General features: G+C 42.7%; 1 protein-coding gene across 1 annotated transcript in view; it reads left to right on the forward strand.

Annotated features, from left to right (window-relative positions):
- LOC147105243 (metabotropic glutamate receptor 4-like) overlaps positions 1-21,226 on the forward strand; it is a 1,649,895-nt gene that overhangs the window by 303,731 nt on the left and 1,324,938 nt on the right. The window contains exon 2 of the mRNA XM_086011400.1: positions 19,086-19,302. Coding sequence (XP_085867526.1) covers positions 19,086-19,302 — 217 coding nt within the window. The remainder of the gene's footprint in view (positions 1-19,085; positions 19,303-21,226) is intronic.

The raw sequence follows: 21,226 nt of genomic DNA on the forward strand, positions 1-21,226 counted from the left end.
GACTTGGCCTCCACAGCCTTCTGTGGTAGAGAATTCCACAAGTTCACCACCCTCTGAGTGAAGAAATTTCTCCTCATCTCAGTCCTAGGTGTTTCTTACCGTTCACATCCTCATTGATAAAATCTGTATACTCCCACGTATAATACTATGGAGGTTTGGATCTGTGTGATATCTCTGTACAAGGACTTGGCACTCATATAGTTGTAATGAGTCTCTTGTAGTGATGAGCGGTGAGTAAAAGCATTGGGCACATGATTTATTTGGAAAAGGAAACTGGAGGAAGAACTTCTTTACCATTAGTTTACTGATGTGATTGAGCAGGTTGGAGATTGTTTAAAATTTTAATCAGTCTGATGGACTTATGGAGGCTTCCTATTGCCAATGAGTTGGTGAAGCTCAGAGGTGAGTGTGGGCCAAAGTTTGCTGGGGTAGGGCATCTAACGGCAGTTACATTTGCTCTTGGACGTTTAGGTTTTTACATCTTTTGCGTGACAAGTTGCTGAAAGTGCGAGCTGATATCGGCACAGCGAGGGAAACGAGGCATCCAGGACCTGAGCGAACAGGGCAAACAACTGTGTACCTCCCTAACCAATCAGATTGAGTGAATGAAATTAGCAGTGCAAGGATGAGAAGGAAGCGTGAATTAGAATGGGTGAATTCAATGCCAAAACAGGTACAGAAAGAGAAATAAAGGGAGGGAAAGAAAGATTGGATTAAGAGAGAGAGAAAAATGGATGGAAAGGGAAAGTAAAGAAACAAGATTCCATTTTTGTGAAACTAATGGTAGAGTGGTGCAACTCGGAGAGCAACATTTGGATATTTAAGTTTAGCTGCGCATCTGCCTCTTGTCTAAAGTTACCGTACCATTTGTGCATAAATAACGCCGAGCCCCATTAACCTCACCATTATTTGACAGGAAAATCTGGCCCATTATTTCTTTACCTATTTGCCTTTTTTTAAGGTGTTTTATAAATAAACACCAATTCCAAATTTTCCATTCGATGGTGTTTTATTAGTCTTTATTGGTTAAAGTAGAAAACAGCAAACCCAATGTGTACTTTTATTGTGTAGTTAAAGTCAATACACTTCCTCAGAGCAGGTTTGACAGGCTGACAGAAGGGAAGAGATTATGGAGGAAGGAAGGAAGTTGTTGTGAGTCTCTCTATGGTCTATCTATTCACAATATAAACATAAAGATTATCCTGTTATTGTAATGAAGGGTGGCTGTGCACTAATTCAATCCAAAATTGATTACAGGGCCAGGGAGGAAGGACTCCCAAAACATTTCTGCTCATTTGTTTGCAACGTTGATGGAAGATTGTTTTAATATTTCACCTTGGTCGACGATTAAGGCAATAAAGCATTCAACTTAAATTTCAGAAAACGGCGATATTATTCAATGGCCCAGTGGCATAGCATATTGGTTTGTCAACATGCCATAGATCAGCGTGGCACTCGTTAATCTTCATATGGGGAGATTCCTATTCTTGTCCAAAGAGGCAGAGAGTGGAAATGATATGGCAAATCAACCTGAACCTACTGGTGACCAGTTACAACATTGATAGAAACATGGAAACAGATTATTTGTACACTTTCTCAGTTGCAGATTGATACATAGGTGTGGAATTTCCGGTGTTTTTTGGCCAGTGACATGTGTAATCAGTGCATAAAGCAAATACCCTGTGTAAAAGTTCGAGGAAACACAGGCACAAGTGTGTTACACATGTAATTACGCTATTCCAGAATTTCCTCTATCGTTTACGCCCACCTAATGATCCTTGCGATCCAATGCATCTCGGCTCATTATAATGGCTCCGCTCCCAGGCTAACGTGTGAATTTTCTGCAATTATGCTGGTTAAAAAAAACAAGTGTAAAATTAAGCCCAGAATTTTTCTAGTGTTTTATTACGATTTTTAAGCAAGATTTTTAAAATTTATCCTCACTGAGACTTGCACTGTGTTTTCTGTTTCCTTGAATGCATTTTTATGGCATCAGTATGAGTCACCTTAAAAACTGATAAACTTCTACAATTGCATGTTCTTAAACATGCTGTGCCTAATGTACCTGAATGATGACTTGAAACTTTAATGATCATACTTAAAGAAGGAATATATGGTGTGACAAAAGCAAAATACTGCAAATGCTAAAAACCTGAAATAAAAATAGAGAATGCTGGAATTACTCATCAGTCAGGCAGCATCTGTGGAGAGAGAAACAGCTAGCGTTTCAGGTCGATGAGCTTTCATCAGAACTGGAAAACGTTAGAGATGTAACAGGTTTAAAGCAAGTGCAGGGGCGGGAAAAGGGGGGTGAGGGGAGGAAAGAACAAAAAGGAAGGTCTGTGATAGGGTGGAAGACAGGAGAGATTAAATGACAAAGGGGATGATGGGCCAAGGTGAAAGTGGGTGGTAATGGGACAAGAAAAAAAACAATAGATGGGTCTAGAGGAGGTGTAAATGACCACAGCAGAGTCATTACCAGCAGCTGCTGTCTGGAAAAAATGATAGCAGTGATTCTGATCTGAAATTGTTGAACTCAATGTTAAGGTCAGAAGGTTGTAAAGTGTCTAATCAAAAGATGAGCTGTTGTTCCTCGAGCTTCCGTTGAGCTTTACTGGAACAATGTAGGAGGCTGAGGACAGAGAGGTCCGAGTGGAAGTGGGACAGAGAATTAAAATGATGAGTGACCGGAAGCTCAGGGTCAGGCTAGCGGACTGAATGAAGGTGTTCAGCAAATCGATCACCCAATCTGCATTTGGTCTCCCCAATGTAGAGGAGACCACATCATGAACAGCGAATACAGTATACTAAATTGAAAGAAGTACAAGTAAAGAGTGTTTGGGGCCTGGGACGGTGGGAAGGGAGGAGGTGAACGGGCAGGTGTTGCATCTCCTGCACTTGCACGGGAAGGAGGGGGAGCGGGTGTTGGAGGTGATTGAAGAGTATACCAGGGTTTTGCGAGGGAATGGTTCCTTCGGAATGCTGAAAGGGGAGCGGAAGATGTGTTTGGTAGTGGCATAATGCTGGAAGTGGCGGGAATGGTGCAGGATGATCCGTTGAATATGGAGACTGGTGGGGTGGTAGGGAGGACAAAGGGACACCTATCATGGTTCTGGGAGGGAGGGGAAGGGGTGAGAGCAGAAGTGTTGGAAATTGGACAGACATGGTTGAGGGCCCTGTCAACCATGGTGGAGGGGAATCCTCATTTGAGGAAAAAGGAAGACATATCGAAAGCACTCGTATGGAAGGTGACATCGGCAGAACAGATGAGACGGAGAAACTGGGAGAATGGAATAGTCCTTACAGGAAGCGGGGTGGGAGGAAGTGTAATCAAGGTAGCTGTGGGAGTTCCTCACTTTTCTTGGGCCCCGATTGTTTACACTGATTTCCGCTTGTCTATGCCGATTTTTATGTTCCATTATATGCTATTGAGGATGAAGGAAATTTAGGTGTAAATTGACACCGCAAGATAAGTGCACAAATGAGCGTAATTTTGGGCATAACTTCTCGATTATGTCACCACAGGAAATTCCACCCCAAACTAAGGAGCTATATTTTGAAACATTTTACTCCCACCAAGAATGTTCATCAAGGGTATGCAACCAAGTCAAGGAGCAGTCTGGGGTTTACCACAGATGAGTTTATGCCTAGAAGTTAATCATGCCTAACTTTAGCTTGGCAAACTGTTTTACATTATCCAGTTTGGATTATATTAGCATTTACATTACAAGCCTCCCATCAGGAATCGCACAATCTACTGAATGAATCTATTAACCCTTTCTTGCCAGTTATCAAAGAACAGGTCAGACAATTTACTCATGAACTACCAATTGTTTACTAACCTTGGAATCATAGTTAGCAGCACTTAAACTTAAGTATTGAGTATGCAAATAATTAGTAAATAAGGTTAATTGACAAAATAGTAATAGACGTTACAAACACAGTTCAGTTATGTTATAATAGTTCAGCATTAACTGCTTGCTGGGTATAAATTTACAAGTGTCAGTGATTGATATAAATTGGCGAGATTAATTTAGGATTTGACCCCTTAGGTAGCTGACTGGTTAACAGAATTATTAATATTCAGTGTTCATATAACAATCTTTTAATATTTCTCTTTTGGATTTACAGATAATTTCAATTTATATACTAATAACTTCAAAAGACCCTTACCATTTGATGGACTGACACATTTTTTGTTTATTTGTCTAAGTAAGAGTAACTGTGGCTGGACACACTATTGTTTAGGAGGTAGGGGACAGAGAGTAGGGATAGTGGGTTTGTATTCCAATTTGCAGGATGTAGCTAGTGGAGTCCCCCAGGGATCTGTACTGCAGCCTCAGCTTTTCACTATATTTATTACTGTAATGGCTTAGATGAAGGAATAGAGAGCTGTATATCCAAGTTTGCTGACACCATCAAGTTAGATGGCACACTAATTGTAGATGGGAGCAGGATGTTTCAAAAGGACATTGATAGATTAAGTGAGTGAGCAAAACTGTGGCAGAATGGAGTTCAATGTGGGGAAGTGTGAGGTCATCCACTTTGGACATAAGAAAGACAGATCAGAGTATTTTCTAAATAGTGAGAAGCTAGGAACTGTGGAGGAGCAGAAAGATTTAGGGGTCCATGTAAAGAAGATCACTAAAAGCTAGTGGACAGGTACAAAAGGTAATTAAAAAGGGTAATAAAACATTAGCCTTTATCTCAAAGGGGCTGGAATACAAAGGGGTAGAAGTTATGCTACAGTTTTATAAAGCTCTGGTTCGACTGCATCTGGAATACTGCGTTTAGTCTGGGCAACGCACCTTAAGAAGGATATATTAGCCTTGGAAAGGTGTGCAGAGCAGATTTACCAGAATAATACCGGGGCAAAAAGGGTTAAATTATGAGTACAGGTCACATAGACTAGGCTTGTATTCCTCTGAGTATAGAAGATTAAGAGGTGATCTAATTGAGGTGTTTAAGATAATTAAAGGATTTGATAGAGAGAAACTATTTTCTCTGGTGGGGGGAGTCCAGAACAAAGGGGCATAACTTTAAAGTTATAGGTAGGCTGTTCAGGGGTGATGTCAGGAAGTACTCATTCACCCAAAGGATACTGGAAATCTGGAACTCTCTCCCCAAAACGCTGTTACAGTTAGATCAATTGAAAATTTCAAAAATGAGATTGACAGGTTTTTGTTAGGTAAGGGTATTAGGAACTTTGGAACAGGAGGAGGCCTTTCAGCCACTCAAACCTGTTTCGCCATTCAATGAGATCATGGCTGATCTGTATCCTAACTGCATCCGCCTGCTTTGGCTCCCTATCCCTTAATGCCCTTGGCTCTATCGATCTCCGATTTAAAATTATTAACGAGTTAGCATCCAGTGCTTTTTGTGGGACAGAGTTCCACACTTCTAGCACCCTCTGTGTGAAGAAGTGTTTCCTAACTTCTCTCCTGAATGGCCTGGCTCTGATTTTAAGGTTATGCCCCCTTATCGTAGATACCTCCAACAATGGACAATGTTTCTCTCTATCAACCCCATTAATTCCTTTCAAAATCCTAAAAACCTCAATCAAATCACCCCTTAACTTTCTATAGTCCAGGGAATACAAGCCTAGTTTATGCAATCTCTCCTCATAACTTAACCCTTGAAGTTCTGGTAAAATTCTGGTGAATCTGCGCTTCACTCCTTCCAAGGCCAATATATCCTTCCTAATGTGCGGTGCCCAGAACTGTACACAGTGCTCCCGATGTGGTCTAACCAGGGCTTTGTGTAGCTGTAGCAAAATTTGCTTTCCTTGATATTCCAGACCTTTATAAAGGCTAAAATTTCATTCACCTTTCTGATTATTTTTTGTACCTGACTACTAGTTTTTAGTACAATAGCAAAATACTGCGGATGCTGGAAATCTGAAATAACAACAGAAAATGCTGGAAATACTCAACAGACCAGCAGCATCCGTGGAGAGAGAAACAGAGTTAACGTTTCAGGTCTGGGACCCTTCATCAGAACTGGAAAAAGCTGGAGATGTAACAGATATTAAGCAGGTGCAGAGACAGGGGCGGGGGGTGGTTTAGGAGGGGAGGAAGGAATTGAAAGAACATCCTGTGCTTATGTAAGAGGCAGGAAAGATAAAATGTTGCAAATGGGAATGGCAAAATAATACAGCATGAAAAATGGGGGCAGGGATTATTGCCTGAAATTGTTGAACTCGATGTTGAGCTCGGCAGGCTGCAAAGTGCCTAATTGAAAGATGAGGTGCTGTTCCTCGAGCTTACGTTGAGCTTCATTGGAACAATGCAATAAGCCGAGGACAGAAAGATCAGAGTGGGAGTGAAGCGGGGAATTAAAGTGACCAGCGACCGGAAGCTCAGGGTCACCTTTACGGTCGCCCAATCTGTGTTTGGTCTCCCCAATGTAGAGGAGACCACATCATGAGCAGCAAATACAGTATATTAAATTGCAGGAAGTACAAGTAAATCGCTGTTTCACCTGGAAGGGGTGTTTGAGGCCCTGGACAATGGGAAGGGAGGAGGTAAAAGGCATGTGTTGCATCTCCTGCGCTTGCACGGGAAGGTCCCAGGCGAAGGAGAAGGGCTGTTAGGGGTGATTGAGGAGTGGACCAGGGTGTCGCGGAGGGAGCGGTCCCTTTGGAATGCTGAAAGGGGAGGTGAGGGGAAGATGTGTTTGGTGGTGGGATCATGTTGGAAGTGGCAGAAATGGCGGAGGATGATCCGTTGAATGTGGAGGCTGGTGGGGTGAAAGGTGAGGACAAGGGGAACCCTATCGTGGTTCTGGGAGGGAGGGGAAGGGGTGAGAGCAGAAGTGCGGGAAATGGAATGGTCAAGGGCCGTGTCAACCACAGTAGAGAGGAATCCTCGGTTGAGGAAAAAGGAAGACATGTCGGAAGCACTGATATGGAAGGTGGCATCATCAGAACAGATGCGGCGGAGACGGAGAAACTGGGAGAATGGAATAGAGTCCTTACAGGAAGCGGGTGGGAGGAAGTGTAGTCCAGGTAGCTGTGGGAGTCAGTGGGCTTGTAGTGGATGTTTGTCGAAAGCCGATCACCAGAACTGGAGACGGAGAAGTCAAGGAAGGGAAGGGAAGAGTCAGAGATGGACCCTGTGAAGGTGAGGGAAGGGTGGAAATTGGAAGTAAAGTGAATGAACTTATCTAGTTCAGGGTGAGAGCAGGAAACGGCACCGATACAGTCATTGATGTACCGGAAAAAGAGGTGAGGGAGAGGACCTGAGTAGGACTGGAACAAAGAATGTTCCAGATATCACATGAACAGGCTGGCATAGCTAGGGCCCATGCGGGTTCCCATAGCAACACCTTTAATTTAGAGGAAGTGAGTGGAGTCAGAGGAGAAGTTGTTCAATGTGAGAACAAGTTCAGAAGACGGAGGAGGGTGGTGGTGGATCAGGACTGGTTGGGCCTCTGTTCAAGGAAGAAACGGAGCGCCCTCAGATCATCCTGGTGGGGGATGGAGGTGTAGAGGGATTGGACGACCATAGTGAAAAGGAGACGGTTGGGGCCTGGAAACTGGAAACTGTTTAAAGTGACGGAGGGCGTCCGAAGTGTCGCGGATGTAGGTGGGAAGAGACTGGACAAGGGGAGAAAAAATAGAGTTGAGATAGGAAGAGATAAGTTCCGTGGGGCAAGAACAGGCTGAAACGATGGGTCTACCAGGGCAGTCCTGTTTGTGGATCTTGGGAAGGAGGTAGAAGCGGGCTGTGTGGGGTTGGGGGACTATGAGGTTGGCGGCCATGGAGGGAAGATCTCCAGAAGAGATGAGGTCAGTGACAGTCTTAGAAACATTGACTTGATGTTTGCTAGTGGAGTTAACTCTGTTTCTCTCTCCACGGATGCTGCCTGGCCTGCTGAGTATTTCCAGCATTTTCTGTTGTTATACTGTACTAGCTTTTAGTGATCTGTGTACATGGACCCCTAAATCTCTTTGGACCTCCACTGTTCCTAGATTTTCACTATTTAAAAAATACATAAATCTATCCTTTTTTGGTCCAAAATGGATGACCTCACACTGACCTGCGTTGAAATCTATCTGCCACAGTTTTGCCCACTCAATTAATCTATCAATATATCTTTGTAATTTTATGCTCCTTTCTACACTACTTACTATGCCACCAATCTGTGTGTCATCGGCAAACTTAGATATATGGCTCTCTATTGTGTTATCTATGTCATTAATAAATATAGCAAATGGAGACAGTCCCTGGCAATCGGGAGGGGGAGGGAGCGAGAGATTGGGGCTTTGTGGGGGGGAGGTGAGGGGGTAGAAAGAAGCCATGATCGGCGGAGGGAGGGGAACCAAAGGCTTCCTTGAAGGGCTGGGAGGAGCACCCCTACTCCTCCTGGCCCACAAGGAGTGTTTTAAAAGGCGGGTCACTCCAAAGCCTGAAACCCGCCACCTTAATAATGGCAACGGGCACACACACAGCTGGCTGGGGACACCACCTTCCCTGTTTTTACATTTTTGACCCCCCTCCCCCAACCCTCACCCATCTGTCGTGGGGCGGGGGAGGTTAATTTTGAGGCCAGAATCAGTCAGCTAATTTTCTCCACATTTCCCTCTCCCTGAGGATTTCAAATATCCTTCGGTGATCGTAATTGATTGTGTAAAACAATGGCCCTTTCAAGAGAGGTACGTGATTGTGGTGTTGTGTGACTTTTTTAAAGTGCTGTGTTCATTCATTTTCCTGTCATGTTTTGGCTCCGTGGTATATTGCCTGTAATTACAATTCTAATCACTTCATTATAAAGCACACCCTATAAAATATATAAAACAAAAGTAATTTGAACAAGTTTACTTTCTACTGCGGTGCTTTATAGCTATCTAATGTAATTAAAATGTGCTGGAGTGATATTTGCAGGTTAATGAAAGATTTATTTTCAAATGATTTCAGTACTTAGGACTGCATTTATAATAAGGTGAACAATTTAAGCAGTCAGACCCTGATCACACAACCCATTGCACACTGATATGTTGAACTGCACACAAGCACAGAATTAATTAGGCTATCCCTTTCAAAAGTTTAGTGCTGTGGCCTTCATCATCTGATGGGGATGGAGGGTCAAATTGTCATGTTTTCATTTTTCTGTACTCTTATTCTGCTTCAATCTTGTACTCGTTTCATATTTGTCTTTTGCTTTCTTCTCCATCCACTTAATGCTGCTGTTCATTTATATATTGTCCTAGGGTACGGTAGCATAGTGGCTATGTTATTGGACTAATAATCCAAAGATCCTAGACTAATGATCTGGAGAGATGAGTTCAAATCCCACAATAGCAGCTAGGGAATTTAAATTCAGTTAATTAAGATAAATCTGGAATAAAAAGCTCATCGGTAATGATGACCATGAAACAATCGGATTGTTGTAAAAACCCATCTGGTTCACTAATGTCCTTTAGGGAAGGAAATCTGTTGTTCTTACCTGGTCTGGCCTATATGTGACTCCAGACCCACAACAATGTGGTTGACTCTTAACTGCCCTCTTCTCAAGGGCTCACTGCCATCTTCTCGAGGGCAATTAGGGTTAGGCAATAAATGCTGGCCTTGTTAGTGATGCCCACATTCCATGAACAAATTAAAGAAGAGAAAGTTTTCTCTGCCTTGCGAAGTGCCCAGTCCACATCAGGATCTATTGCCACATGGTTCTTTCAATTTTTAATGCTTGTCTTGCTTAGTGGCCTTCTTCTTCTACCCTCCTTTTATTCTACGAGACATAAACGCACTAAACAGATAGCAGCCATTTTGCTACAGCTGCTTTTATATTGCTCTAGTACCGCTGGCTCCACACAGCTGGGAACAACATTAGGCTAAGCCCACTGATTGTTTTTAAGACTGGCAGCCAGGAAGACCCATTTTTTAATTAGGTTATCCGACTGCCACCAGTGTTAGTGGGGCCTGTAAATATGCTGTTCCAATGGAGGCAGCACAATCCTCATGATAACACTGCGCCCTCATCATAGATACATGTTTGATGGTTGATACTCCAATGCAGTGCTGAGGGAGTGCTGCACTGTCGGAGGTGCTGTCTTTCGGATGAGGCGTTAAACCAAGGCCCCGTCTACTCTCTCAGGTGGACATAAAAGATCTCATGGCACTATTTCGAAGAAGAGCAGGGGAGTTATCCCCGGAGTCCTGGCCAATATTTATCCCTCTATCAACATAACAAAAGCAGATTATCAGGTCATTATCACATTGCTGTTTGTGGGACCTTGCTGTGTGCAAATTGGCTGCTGCGTTTCCTACATTACAACAGTGACTACACTCCAAAAGTACTTCATTGGCTGTAAAGCACTTTGAGACGTCTTGTGGTCTTGAAAGGCGCTATATAAATGCAAGTCTTTTTTTATGGTGTCTCATCATAACCTCATGATGTCAGTACTTTGCACGAGTGTCCCAGCCATTCTGTGTATACATCCGGAGAACCGGATCCACTTTGCAGGAAGACCAGGAGCATTTTTCAGATGTGGATGTAGGAGAGCAGTGCACTTAGGTCAGTTTTACAAGATCCGGGCTGCAACATAAAAGCATCTCTTCCATCATGGGAACAGGAAATAAATGATAGCATATGCAAAAACCAAATGCCCCATAGAAGCACTAATGTTCCTTTATGCAAGCTCAGGAAATAATGTTGGTGTGCACTAGCAATGAGGAATGTGTTCTTTTGCATGTGTGCAATCAAAATCAAGTCGCCAACTTTGGGTCTTTTTCAATACATGCTGCGAAAGGCCCAATTCCAATTATTTTTTGTTCACTCTTCATTCAAGAAATGTCATGCTTGTGCTAATGAGAGACCACTTGTTATAAAAATGCCCTGTTGTTAACATCTTTCACAGAATCACAGATATCACAGAAACCCCACAGTGCAGATAGAGGCCATTTCGGCCCATCGAGCCTGCACCGACACATATCCCACCCGATCCCCGTAACCCCTACACCAACACATATCCCACCCTATCCCTGTAACCCCACGTATTTAATCCCCCTAACACTAAGGGTCAATTTTATCATAGCCAATCAACCTAACCTGCACATCTTTGGACTGTGGGAGGAAACCGGAGCACCCGGAGGAAACCCACGCAAACACGGGGAGAATGTGCAAACTCCACACAGACAGTCACCCGAGGCCGGATTCGAACCCAGGTCCCTGGCGCTGTGAGGCAACAGTGCTAACCACTATGCCACCATGCTGCCCTTTGAGCCAGCACCCTCAATCATTTGCATGCAACTTGATCCAGTCAAGACATTATTATACAAAACGTATGCTTTTACAAGGAAGATTGAATATAACAGATGATATTAAATAAAATGTGCTTACTTGGTGAACGCATTAAGCTTTGGGCAGGTCTGTATTTCACAGCAGAATGCAGCTGCATGAACTTATTCCCTTGATCCAGCCAATTTAAACCAATTGATCTTCATACCAATGACAAAGTTGCCAAAGGCATTCTATGTGGCTGTGACCATGATAGGCTAACTCTTCTCATTCTCCTTGATCTCGCCATGGCTCCTAACATGGTTGATTACTATCTTCTTTTCACTGATTCTCCTCTGTGATCCATCTCTGTGACACCACTTTTGATTGAATCCATTTCTCCCTATCCAAGACAGCCACTAGATCACTTGTAATGACTTTTCCTCATATACACGTTGTCCCTCACCCACATCATCCATACACATGGAGTTAACCTCTGTATGTATGCTAATGACATTGTGTTGTCTGGATGTTTGCCAGGTGTCATGCTGGATGAACCACAATTTTCTCCAACTTAATATTGGCAAGGTGGTAGCCGTCCATTTTGGTTCCCACCAGAAACTTCAGACACTCTTCCCCTTTTCAGCTGCTCACTCAGAACTTGACAATGCACAACCTTGATGACCTGTTTGACCCTAAATTGAGCTTCAAATCCCACATCCAGTCCACAACCATGATTGCCCACTTCCACCTCTGGTACACTGCTTGCCTATATCCCTATATCCTATGCTACCCCAGCACCACTGAAGCCCTAATCCATGCCAATATCACCTCATGGTTTGATTTCTCCAACACTGTTCTCGCTTGGCTTCTGACTGACTACATGAACTCCATCTCATCCAGAACTCTGTTGCTTTTATCCCATTCTTGTACAAAGTCCTTCTATCCTCATCAACCTCGTTTAGCTCCCCATTCTTCAGTGCACTGACTTCAAATCTTGGTCTGGAGTGCGTGCCTCTCACTTCTTCAGCTACCAAACCCCTACACTCTGGAACTCTCCTCAAGCACCTCTACTTTGCCTCCACTCTCCCCACTTTCAAAAGCTTCTTTAAAACCTACCTGTGTCACTGCACCTTCTATAACTTCACCGTCCTCAATGCCCTCGGCCTCTTGCATTGTTCCATGGAAGCTCAGTGTAAGCTCGAGGAACAGCACCGCATCTTTCGATTAGGCACTCTACAGCCTTCTGGACTCAACATAGAGTTCAGCAATTTCAGATCATAACCTCAGCCCCTATCACATATATATTATATCATTAATTTTTTTTTAACCACACTTTCGTCTGGCCTTTTTTCTTCCCTCCCACATGGCAGCTGTCCATCATGCTGCCAGCGCCATTCACACTATCACTGACCTTCCCTTTTGTTCTTTCATCCCCTCCCCTTTTCCCAGCCCCCAGCACGGTGGCATAGTGGTTAGCACTGTTGCCTCACAGCGCCAGGGACCCGGGTTCGAATCCGGCCTCGGGTGACTGTCTGTGTGGAGTTTGCACATTCTCCCCGTGTTTGCGTGGGTTTCCTCCGGGCGCTCCGGTTTCCTCCCACAGTCCAAAGATGTGCGGGTTAGGTTGATTGGCTATGATAAATTGACCCTTAGTGTTAGGGGGGATTAAATACGTGGGGTTACGGGGATAGGGTGGATATGTGTTGGTGTAGGGGTTACGGGGATCGGGTGGGATATGTGTCGGTGCAGGCTCGATGGGCCGAAATGGCCTCTATCTGCACTGTGGGGTTTCTGTGATTCTGTGATCTGTGATTTGAACTTGCTTTAAAATCTGTTCCCTTTCCTGCTTTTTTCTAGTTCTGACGAAGGGTCATCGACCTGAAACGTTAACTCTGTTTCTCTCTTCACTGATGCTGCCCTGGCCTGCTGAGTTTTTCCAGTGTTTTCTGTTGTTATTTCGGATTTCCAGCATCCGCAGTATTTTGCTATCGTTCTATAACTTCACGCCTACTTCCTGTGCCTTGGGATGTTTATTACATGAAAGATATTGTACAGGTTGTTATTGACAGTGCCTGAAGTGCTACTCCAGTGTGGTGTCAAGCCAGGTTTTTGAAAATGCTCAGTCAGTTTGCTGGATCTCCTTCGGCAGTTTAATGATTGAAGCAGGGTTATTAATGTTAGGTGTTTCCTCCTGGGCTCTGAAATAAACTATTGTCTGTGAGTAGGGCTCTGCACGTGTGTAAAAGTGCACATATGCAGCATTGTCTCACAGTGCTGAGAGCATAGATTCACAGCCTGCATGTAAATCTGGCGCTGCTGAGTGTGAACCACTATTGATCTCAGACCAGCAACAGCAGGCAAAGTGTTTGCTCAGATCAGGAATTTTTAAAAAATTCATTCTCGGGAAGTGGGTGTCGCTGGCAAAGTGAGTGTCGCTGGCAAGGCCGGCATTTATTGCCCATTCCTAGTTGTTCTGAAAAGGTGGTGGTGAGCCTTGATCTTGAACCACTGCAGTCTGTGTGGTGAAGATGCTCAGCAGCAGTTTTGGTACAACTAAGTGGCTTGTTAGGCCACTTTAGAGGGCAGTTAAGAATCAATCACATTGATGTCGGACTCGAGTCACATGTAGGCCAGACCAGGTAAGGACATCAGTGAACCAGTTGGGATTTTATGGGAATCCTTCAGCTTCATGGTCACTTTTTACAAATACCAGATTTAAAAAGAAACTGAATTCAAATTGACAAACTGCCATGATGGGATTTGAATTCAAATGCTCTGAATTATTAGTTCAGTAACTTCTTCCCCTTACCCGTGTGATAATAGGAATAAATTAAAACTATTGTCCATTGAAATTCTCTGCTTGGATCAGAATTATGCTCAGGAGGTCTGCTTATCTAGAATCAAGTATACATTAGTATTTTGAAGCTTCTTTACAATATCAAATACTAACAGCTTCTCATAATCTGTGCTGGTGCTTATCTGAAAATGCACTCAATTACATCAGATTATTATGCAGCAGAATGTAGAATCCACACACTTCATAAATTCACTCCCTGATTTAAAGTTGTGAGGTGCACTTTTTAATACATCAGGCTATCTTAAACATTGGTGCTCTAAGTCCTTCTACTAAATAACACGGTAAGTTTATGAGCTGTGTAGCGTCCTCCTCAGTGATTTGTAATGCGCTTGATGCACTGCTGATCAACCCATTGTGAATTACTGAGAAGGGAAAGAGAAGAAGCATGAAGACTGAACTTTAGGAGAGGAGTGAAATGTTTGTTTTGCTGTGTAACTCGGAATAACATTAAGCACCTCCCGGGCAAGATATCATGGGTCCGAGCTGGAACCTAGCACTTGCTCAGCATTGATCCAACAATGTTTAATCCTTAACCGAAGCACATACCCTGCTCCACTAATGTGGCAGCCAACCTTTTCTTGGTCTCAATGAGACTGCTGAAGTAATGCCAATTAGCAACAATTTCTGGACAGTTTTGTACTGTCGTCTTGTGTCCACTGGGAACTGGGTTACGATGGTGGAGAAACTAGATTCACTTTAGATACTTAACCGCTGCCAGGAAAATTAGGATTTATTCTATCTGTCTGGGTTTCATTCAAGCCTGAGCTTTAAAGATAAAAGGATAGTGACAACGTGGTGTTGTGCTATCCAATCCCCAGCAGTGAATTGATTTGAAAGTTTAAAGGGAGACAAAAAACAGACAAAAATCTAAGGGTTGCAGGAATTTTATTTAAATTGCAAGTGCCAGTAGGACTGCTCCTGACAAGCCATTGGCATCTTTACAGTTTGATGTATCTTTAGAGCTGTAGTATTGCACAGTAAAATGAAATTATTTAATTTGTCAATGTAAATGCACAAATTGTGTGGTAAAAATTTGCATTTATATAGAGACTTATCACACCATCAACCATCTTAAAGTCTGAGGCATGGAGCATGATTGTGATGTTTAGCTGTCAACCTGGCCTGTGACTTTATGTTCACTTACTTGCTGTGGCAAAATGATGTAAATAGGCATATCAGGTAAATGTTAAACTTCTTGTAAACGCTTGGTAAACTACAGGTCAGGTCAGTTGGAACTCTTTGCAAATTTCAGACTTCAGGTGAATGACTGACTTTGGTTTTTTTTGAAAGATTGTTTTGCATTTGTAACTAATGCCGGTGGAGGGGGGGGGGAAGGAGGGATTTTAACTGGGGGTGATTTTCAGGTGGGCAAGGAAGGGGAAGAGCATCAAAGCATCAAACTCCCCGGAAGGCATCAATTTGAGGCCTGGGGTTATTTTAATTCTAAGCCCAAGCGATCCAGTGTGCCTGGTTGTAGACCGAGATAAATCTCTGGAGGACAAGAATGCTCCATTTAGTGTGGTTCCACATTAAGAATGGAAACTATTTTCTTTTTGTACTTCAATTTTCAAGTGTACAGCATGATTACTATTGATATTCCCTGGGTCTGTACCAATCCGCATTATAAATAAACATTGAAAAAATGAATGGAACGGCAGAGCATTTCGCAAAGAATCATAGGATCACACATTTAAAAAATTGTAATCCAAAATCCTTTCTGAAGCTCTATGACCAAAGTCAAGTGACAGCATATGAAGGAGAAGTTGTACAGAATTTACAACCACAAGGAAGGGAAGCAGTGTGCCAGGTGGTACTGCTGGTGGAGATTCACAGCACATCCAGCCAGCAATAGCACTGAAGCAAGCTAGAGTAGAAGGAAATGGGAAGAGAATGAAAGCTATGGTAACAAGTGAACAATTGTGACTATCCTGCAGAAAGATTGATGAGGCAGGGCATGAGTCTCTTGAAGTAGCTGCCATGGAAATCACAGTTAACTGATTCAAGGAATTAGCAGTCATCATGTACAATAGGTCCAATGGAATAAATACGCCAGCTTTTTGTTTATGATTTACTAAGTTGCAAGTGTTATGGACCTTCAGCAGCTTAGAAACAATACTTTTGCATAGAAATATAAAATATTCAAATATTTAGATAATCACCATTCCCTAATTAATGATGTATTCCAAAAAATACACACCACTTCACTTATTTTAAGCTTTAAAATCATAAATAGTTTACTCCTGTTCGGTCAATACCTTTGGCAGGACCACCATTTTTATTTTTCAGTTCAATGGAAGGGGTCTGCCTACTAAGGATGTCAGACTTGCCACACCCTTTAGACAGCTCGAATTTTTGGTTCCTGGAACCTCGGAGATGAACGTCAGAGACTGGAAATGACTAAAGTTTGAATTATTTCAACAAAGGCATGCTGTTCCTTTAACTAAAAAATAGTGAGACTCTGTGGGGTGAATGTCAGCAAGTAATGCTTTGTGTGCTTGAAGCCACTTTTCATGTAGCAATACCTGTGACAAAATATGGCAAAATCTAACATTAAGTAGCAATACATTTCAAAGGAACAAATGCCAAACAAATTATACAGCTTAGTTTAAAAAAAAACAACCCCATGCTGATTTTTGTGGAAAGCTTTGAGTGGGCATTAACATTTTCCAACAAAATAAGCTCCCTCATTATCGTGTTAAATGCTTAAATTCAGCAGATCATTACAAATATCTAAGAGGGGCTATTAATGATGTTGAAAGTGGGTCAATCTGTCACGCAGCTGTGAGTGGTTGTGCCTTCAGCTTGGTGAGATGTTGGGAGCGTCCCGAAATCTGCAGTCTACTTACAGGAGAGAGGGAAGATCAGAATCAGTCGATAAAATTAAAAATTTAATTAAAACACCAGTGGCTCTTGATTTGAATACTTCCCAAATGAAAAGTGCTTCTGAAAATCCCAATTAATCACATTTGAGGTTTCCTGTTACTGGTGCCACAGGAAATGCTACAATCCTCCTGTGACTTAGGTATTTTAATTAAGTTGTAGAGATCCATGTAAAGGCTGATTTCTTTTCTTTACCTTTAATTGAATTTCCCCCCACCCGACCTCCAGCATACCCTTCCCCAGTCCTTAAGAAAATAATGAGTTTGACCAGCCACAATCCAATTCTCAGTAGATGCATGCCCACTGCATAAGGTTACAAAATGGAGCAGAATTTGTTGATAAATTGTCAATCTTATTCGGGGAGGTTTTAACAGACACAGGGCTAGATTTTTTACTTTTGGGCAGCTGACTGGCGGAGTGCACCAGCTGGCTGGCCGGCCGTGCCAGGAACAAAGAAGTGGGGACCCTTTCAAGGCTTGGGTCGCATTTACTTAGAACTGCTGATCTGCCGGCCCTTCCGCCTGGCCTGCAACAAGGTAAGTCCTGAGAGGGTTTTTGCAACCGTGGAAAGGGGGAAAGTCTGGGGTGACAGTGGTCCAGATGATTTTTGTGGGGCCCGGGCACCACTTCTGATCTTTCTGGCCCCACAAATATTATTTAAAACTTGCCTTTTTTGGCACTATGGCTTTTGCTTGTTTCATTTTTAAGTAAAAGTTCAAATGACATGGCTGATCAAGATAAAAAGAAAAAAAGACTTGCCTTTATATAGCGCCTTTCACAACCTCAGGACATTCCAAAGCGTTTTACAGCCAATGAGGTACTTTGGAAGTGTAGTCGCTGTTGTACTGTAGGAACCGCGACGGCCAAAGTGCACACAGCAAGCTCCCACAAACAGCAACGTGTTAATGACCAGATAATCTGTTTTAGTGATGTTGGTGAGGGATAAATATTGGCCAGGACACGGGGATAACTCCCCTGCTCTTCTTCGAAATAGTGGCGTGGGATCTTTTACGTCCACCTGAGCGGGCAGACAGGGCCTCGCGTTAACGTCTCATCTGAAAGACGGCACCTCCGACAGTGCAGCACTCCCTCAGCACTGCACTGGAGCGTCAGCCTAGATATTTGCTCAAATCAAAGTTGCTTCTTTAATTCTCGGTTCCGAAGGTTTGCGGATTCAAATTGCTAATGGCTGCAGCAATGTAAATTACAACAGCTAACTGTAGCTTGAACAAGCTCATTTTTAGTGTGTTGTATTTCTGGAAAAAAACAGTATTGGGCAAATCTGTGCAGAAAGAATAGATATTGCTGATCAGATGTGTGAATTTGAGCTAGCATTTTATGATTGAGTCTGACTGCTGTATTTATGACTTGCAATCTTGTTAAGTTGGGGGGAAAAATTGAGTCGCGCCCCCTTTGGGGCACTAACTTCGCCGGGGCGCTACTTTTAGCGCCCGGAAAAAATTAGCACCCCCACGGCCGAAATTCACCAGCGCTAACGGGAGGCACAAAGCAACCGAATTTTAGGCCTTGGTATTTTAGCTTAACTTCAAATTAATTGAATGACTAAAAACAGAGCACTGAAAAAGTATTGTGAATTTTCAAAAATTGTGGTGACTGATTCAAATGATAAACTCATAATTCCACAATAATGGTATAAAGTTTAAAAAAAACTGCAACTTTTGCCATTTAGGGATTTTCGGTTTATAGTGAAGATATTTCTTATAAACATCACCTTTTATATTTAAATTTTACATATTGAGAAAATGGTTCTGGAAAAGCCACAGTTTGTAACAGTGGCTTGTGTAAGATAAAAGGAACCTGCCCTGATGTCGTAGGGAGTGCTAGTCTGAGGCGTGGGTTAGGCACCTTGTTGTGGTAAAATAGAGGGAGCTTCATTCATGCTGATCCTTGCTTTGCTCAGCGTGGGAGTGTCTGATGTTGATATGGGTACCAAAAGTGGAAAAGTAACTCCGTACCCCAGGAATGACAAACTTCACTTTGCTGAACACAACAAATTAACATCTACATACTTTATAATTTATATTTACTTTGAGGGGAAAGACAAAAATGAGTCAAAGGAATCATTGAATAGCACTACATTTTTATACGTTTGTTTTCTTTGTTACAGATTCCTCAGATAAGCTATGCATCTACAGCCCCAGAGCTGAGCGATAACAGCAGGTATGACTTTTTCTCCCGTGTGGTTCCATCCGACACCTTTCAAACGCAGGCCATGGTTGATATTGTCAAAGCGTTGCGATGGAATTATGTCTCTACTCTTGCCTCTGAGGGAAACTATGGAGAGAGTGGAGTGGAAGCCTTCATACAGAAATCTCGGGAAGACGGTCAGTATTCTTTAGCATTGATTTTCATTAGTGCAGTAACCAAATGCCCATAAGTGGATTAAGTAAAAAACCTTGTGACGCAGCTTTAGATTGAGCAGATAAGCCTTCATGTTTCTATTAAATACTTACACTGTTTCAACAGCATTCTCTGTTAAAAGACAGGTAAGAAACAAAATAAAATATGGCAAAAGAATGAACTGACAATCAACGCATTGCTAAAAAATGTAGTAACAGAACTAACGGTAACTTATTGCATTCATTCAAGCAAGTTAAACTCTTATCGATGCCATAACAAGAAGAACTCTGTAGACATTAAAAACTGCCGTGTTTCTCTCCACTATGTAAATCACCCTAGCACACAGCTTGGCGTGAATCGGCATCTCAGAGATACAGCTACTATAAATTGATCCTGCGCACTACCAAAGCAGTTCAAAATAAGGCATAAATGTTTTTTTTATCCTGAGCAATTTCATACAGAATTGTGACTCCTGGGTGCCACGAAAAGTTGTCGAATGTTTCAGGTCAGAAAAAGACACTTACTGGGCGAAGAACAACAGGCAACCCTGTAAAAATCAACTGATATTTCAGTGGCTTCCCTGAGAGTCAATGGGTTCTTACCAGTGAATAGTTATTAATTGATATTAAGAACTCTTGACAGAACAAAAAGATAGTAGCCGGATGAACAGTTTCAGGATTGTATAAGCTGTACATCACATGACTACCAGCATTGATACAAAATTACATTGCAGGCACAGCATCATATTTGCATTTGTTTGTGTGTTACAATGTGTCACACAGTTCAGTGGACTATTAGAGTAGAACTCTATTAGAGTGATATTTACAAAATAATGACTTGCATGTTATATCTGGTGTTTGTTTGGCATTTTTATTTTTGTGCATTCAGCTCATGTAGAGGAAGAAAGGAAGAACTTTTATATACTGTGACACTAGTATATCAAGAGAGCAACACACAGTGTACATCTTTATTCGATAAAGGAAAAAAAATCAAAGTTGCACAGTGCAAGCATCAGTCAAAATGGTACTAGAACAGTCCCCAGTACAGACATAGTTTTAGCCAACCCCCTTTCTTAGGCAAGACATTATGGGCTGGATTTTACTTTTCAGTGTGGCCTAGGGGCGGGACAACTTCCTTCCGGGTTCTGATCCCATTCCCAACGATGCCTGACGCACAGATGCTATTTTGCGTCAATTGGCCTTGTTAAGCCCGCCCTGTGGGCTTGCTGGCCAATTAGGAGAAAGCCGGTGTCGGATGACGTCAGTTGATGACCCGTCATCTGCTGGTTTTCTTAAAGGGGACATGCTCAATTTTTTTTGACAGGTGATTTTTCAGCGTTTAACAGCATTGAGGTGCTGCAAACACTGACAATCACTTTACAAAGGTGAGCTCTTGCACCCAGGCTCTCCAGTGACTCCCTCCTTAAGCTAGAAAAGATGGCAGCTGCAGGTGAGGTTACCGAAGTGATCTGTCACTGGTGAGAGAGGTTCTCCCAATGAAGTGGGACTACACAAACACTGCAAAACTTCTTACCTACAGAAAAGTCTAAATACATTAAAAATGATTTCCCCAACATTTTCTTACCCCTGAAACTCACCAGTGTACCATTGGATCCTTCACACCACTTCTGCAGCTGCCATCAATGAAGAAACATTAGAGTAGACTCACAACATGCCACACTTACACTGGCGTGCTGTCTGAACATCGGGAAACCCAGAGTAGACCTGTCAAAATAGCAAAAAGCCTGTTAACTCCCTGTTAAAACCTGTTAACAAGCAGTTAAGTGGCTATAATCCTCTTCCAGCCGCTAGGTGTCGGGTCCATGCGCAAATCGGGGACCCGACACCTGGGAAGATTGATTGGAGGCGGGATGACAGCGGGTTTCCGACCTGTTGTCAATCTTTGCGA

The sequence above is a fragment of the Somniosus microcephalus genome, chromosome 18, assembly GCF_052327205.1.
Source record: "Somniosus microcephalus isolate GS21.2 chromosome 18, FLI_Smic_1.0, whole genome shotgun sequence".
NCBI lineage: Eukaryota > Metazoa > Chordata > Chondrichthyes > Squaliformes > Somniosidae > Somniosus > Somniosus microcephalus.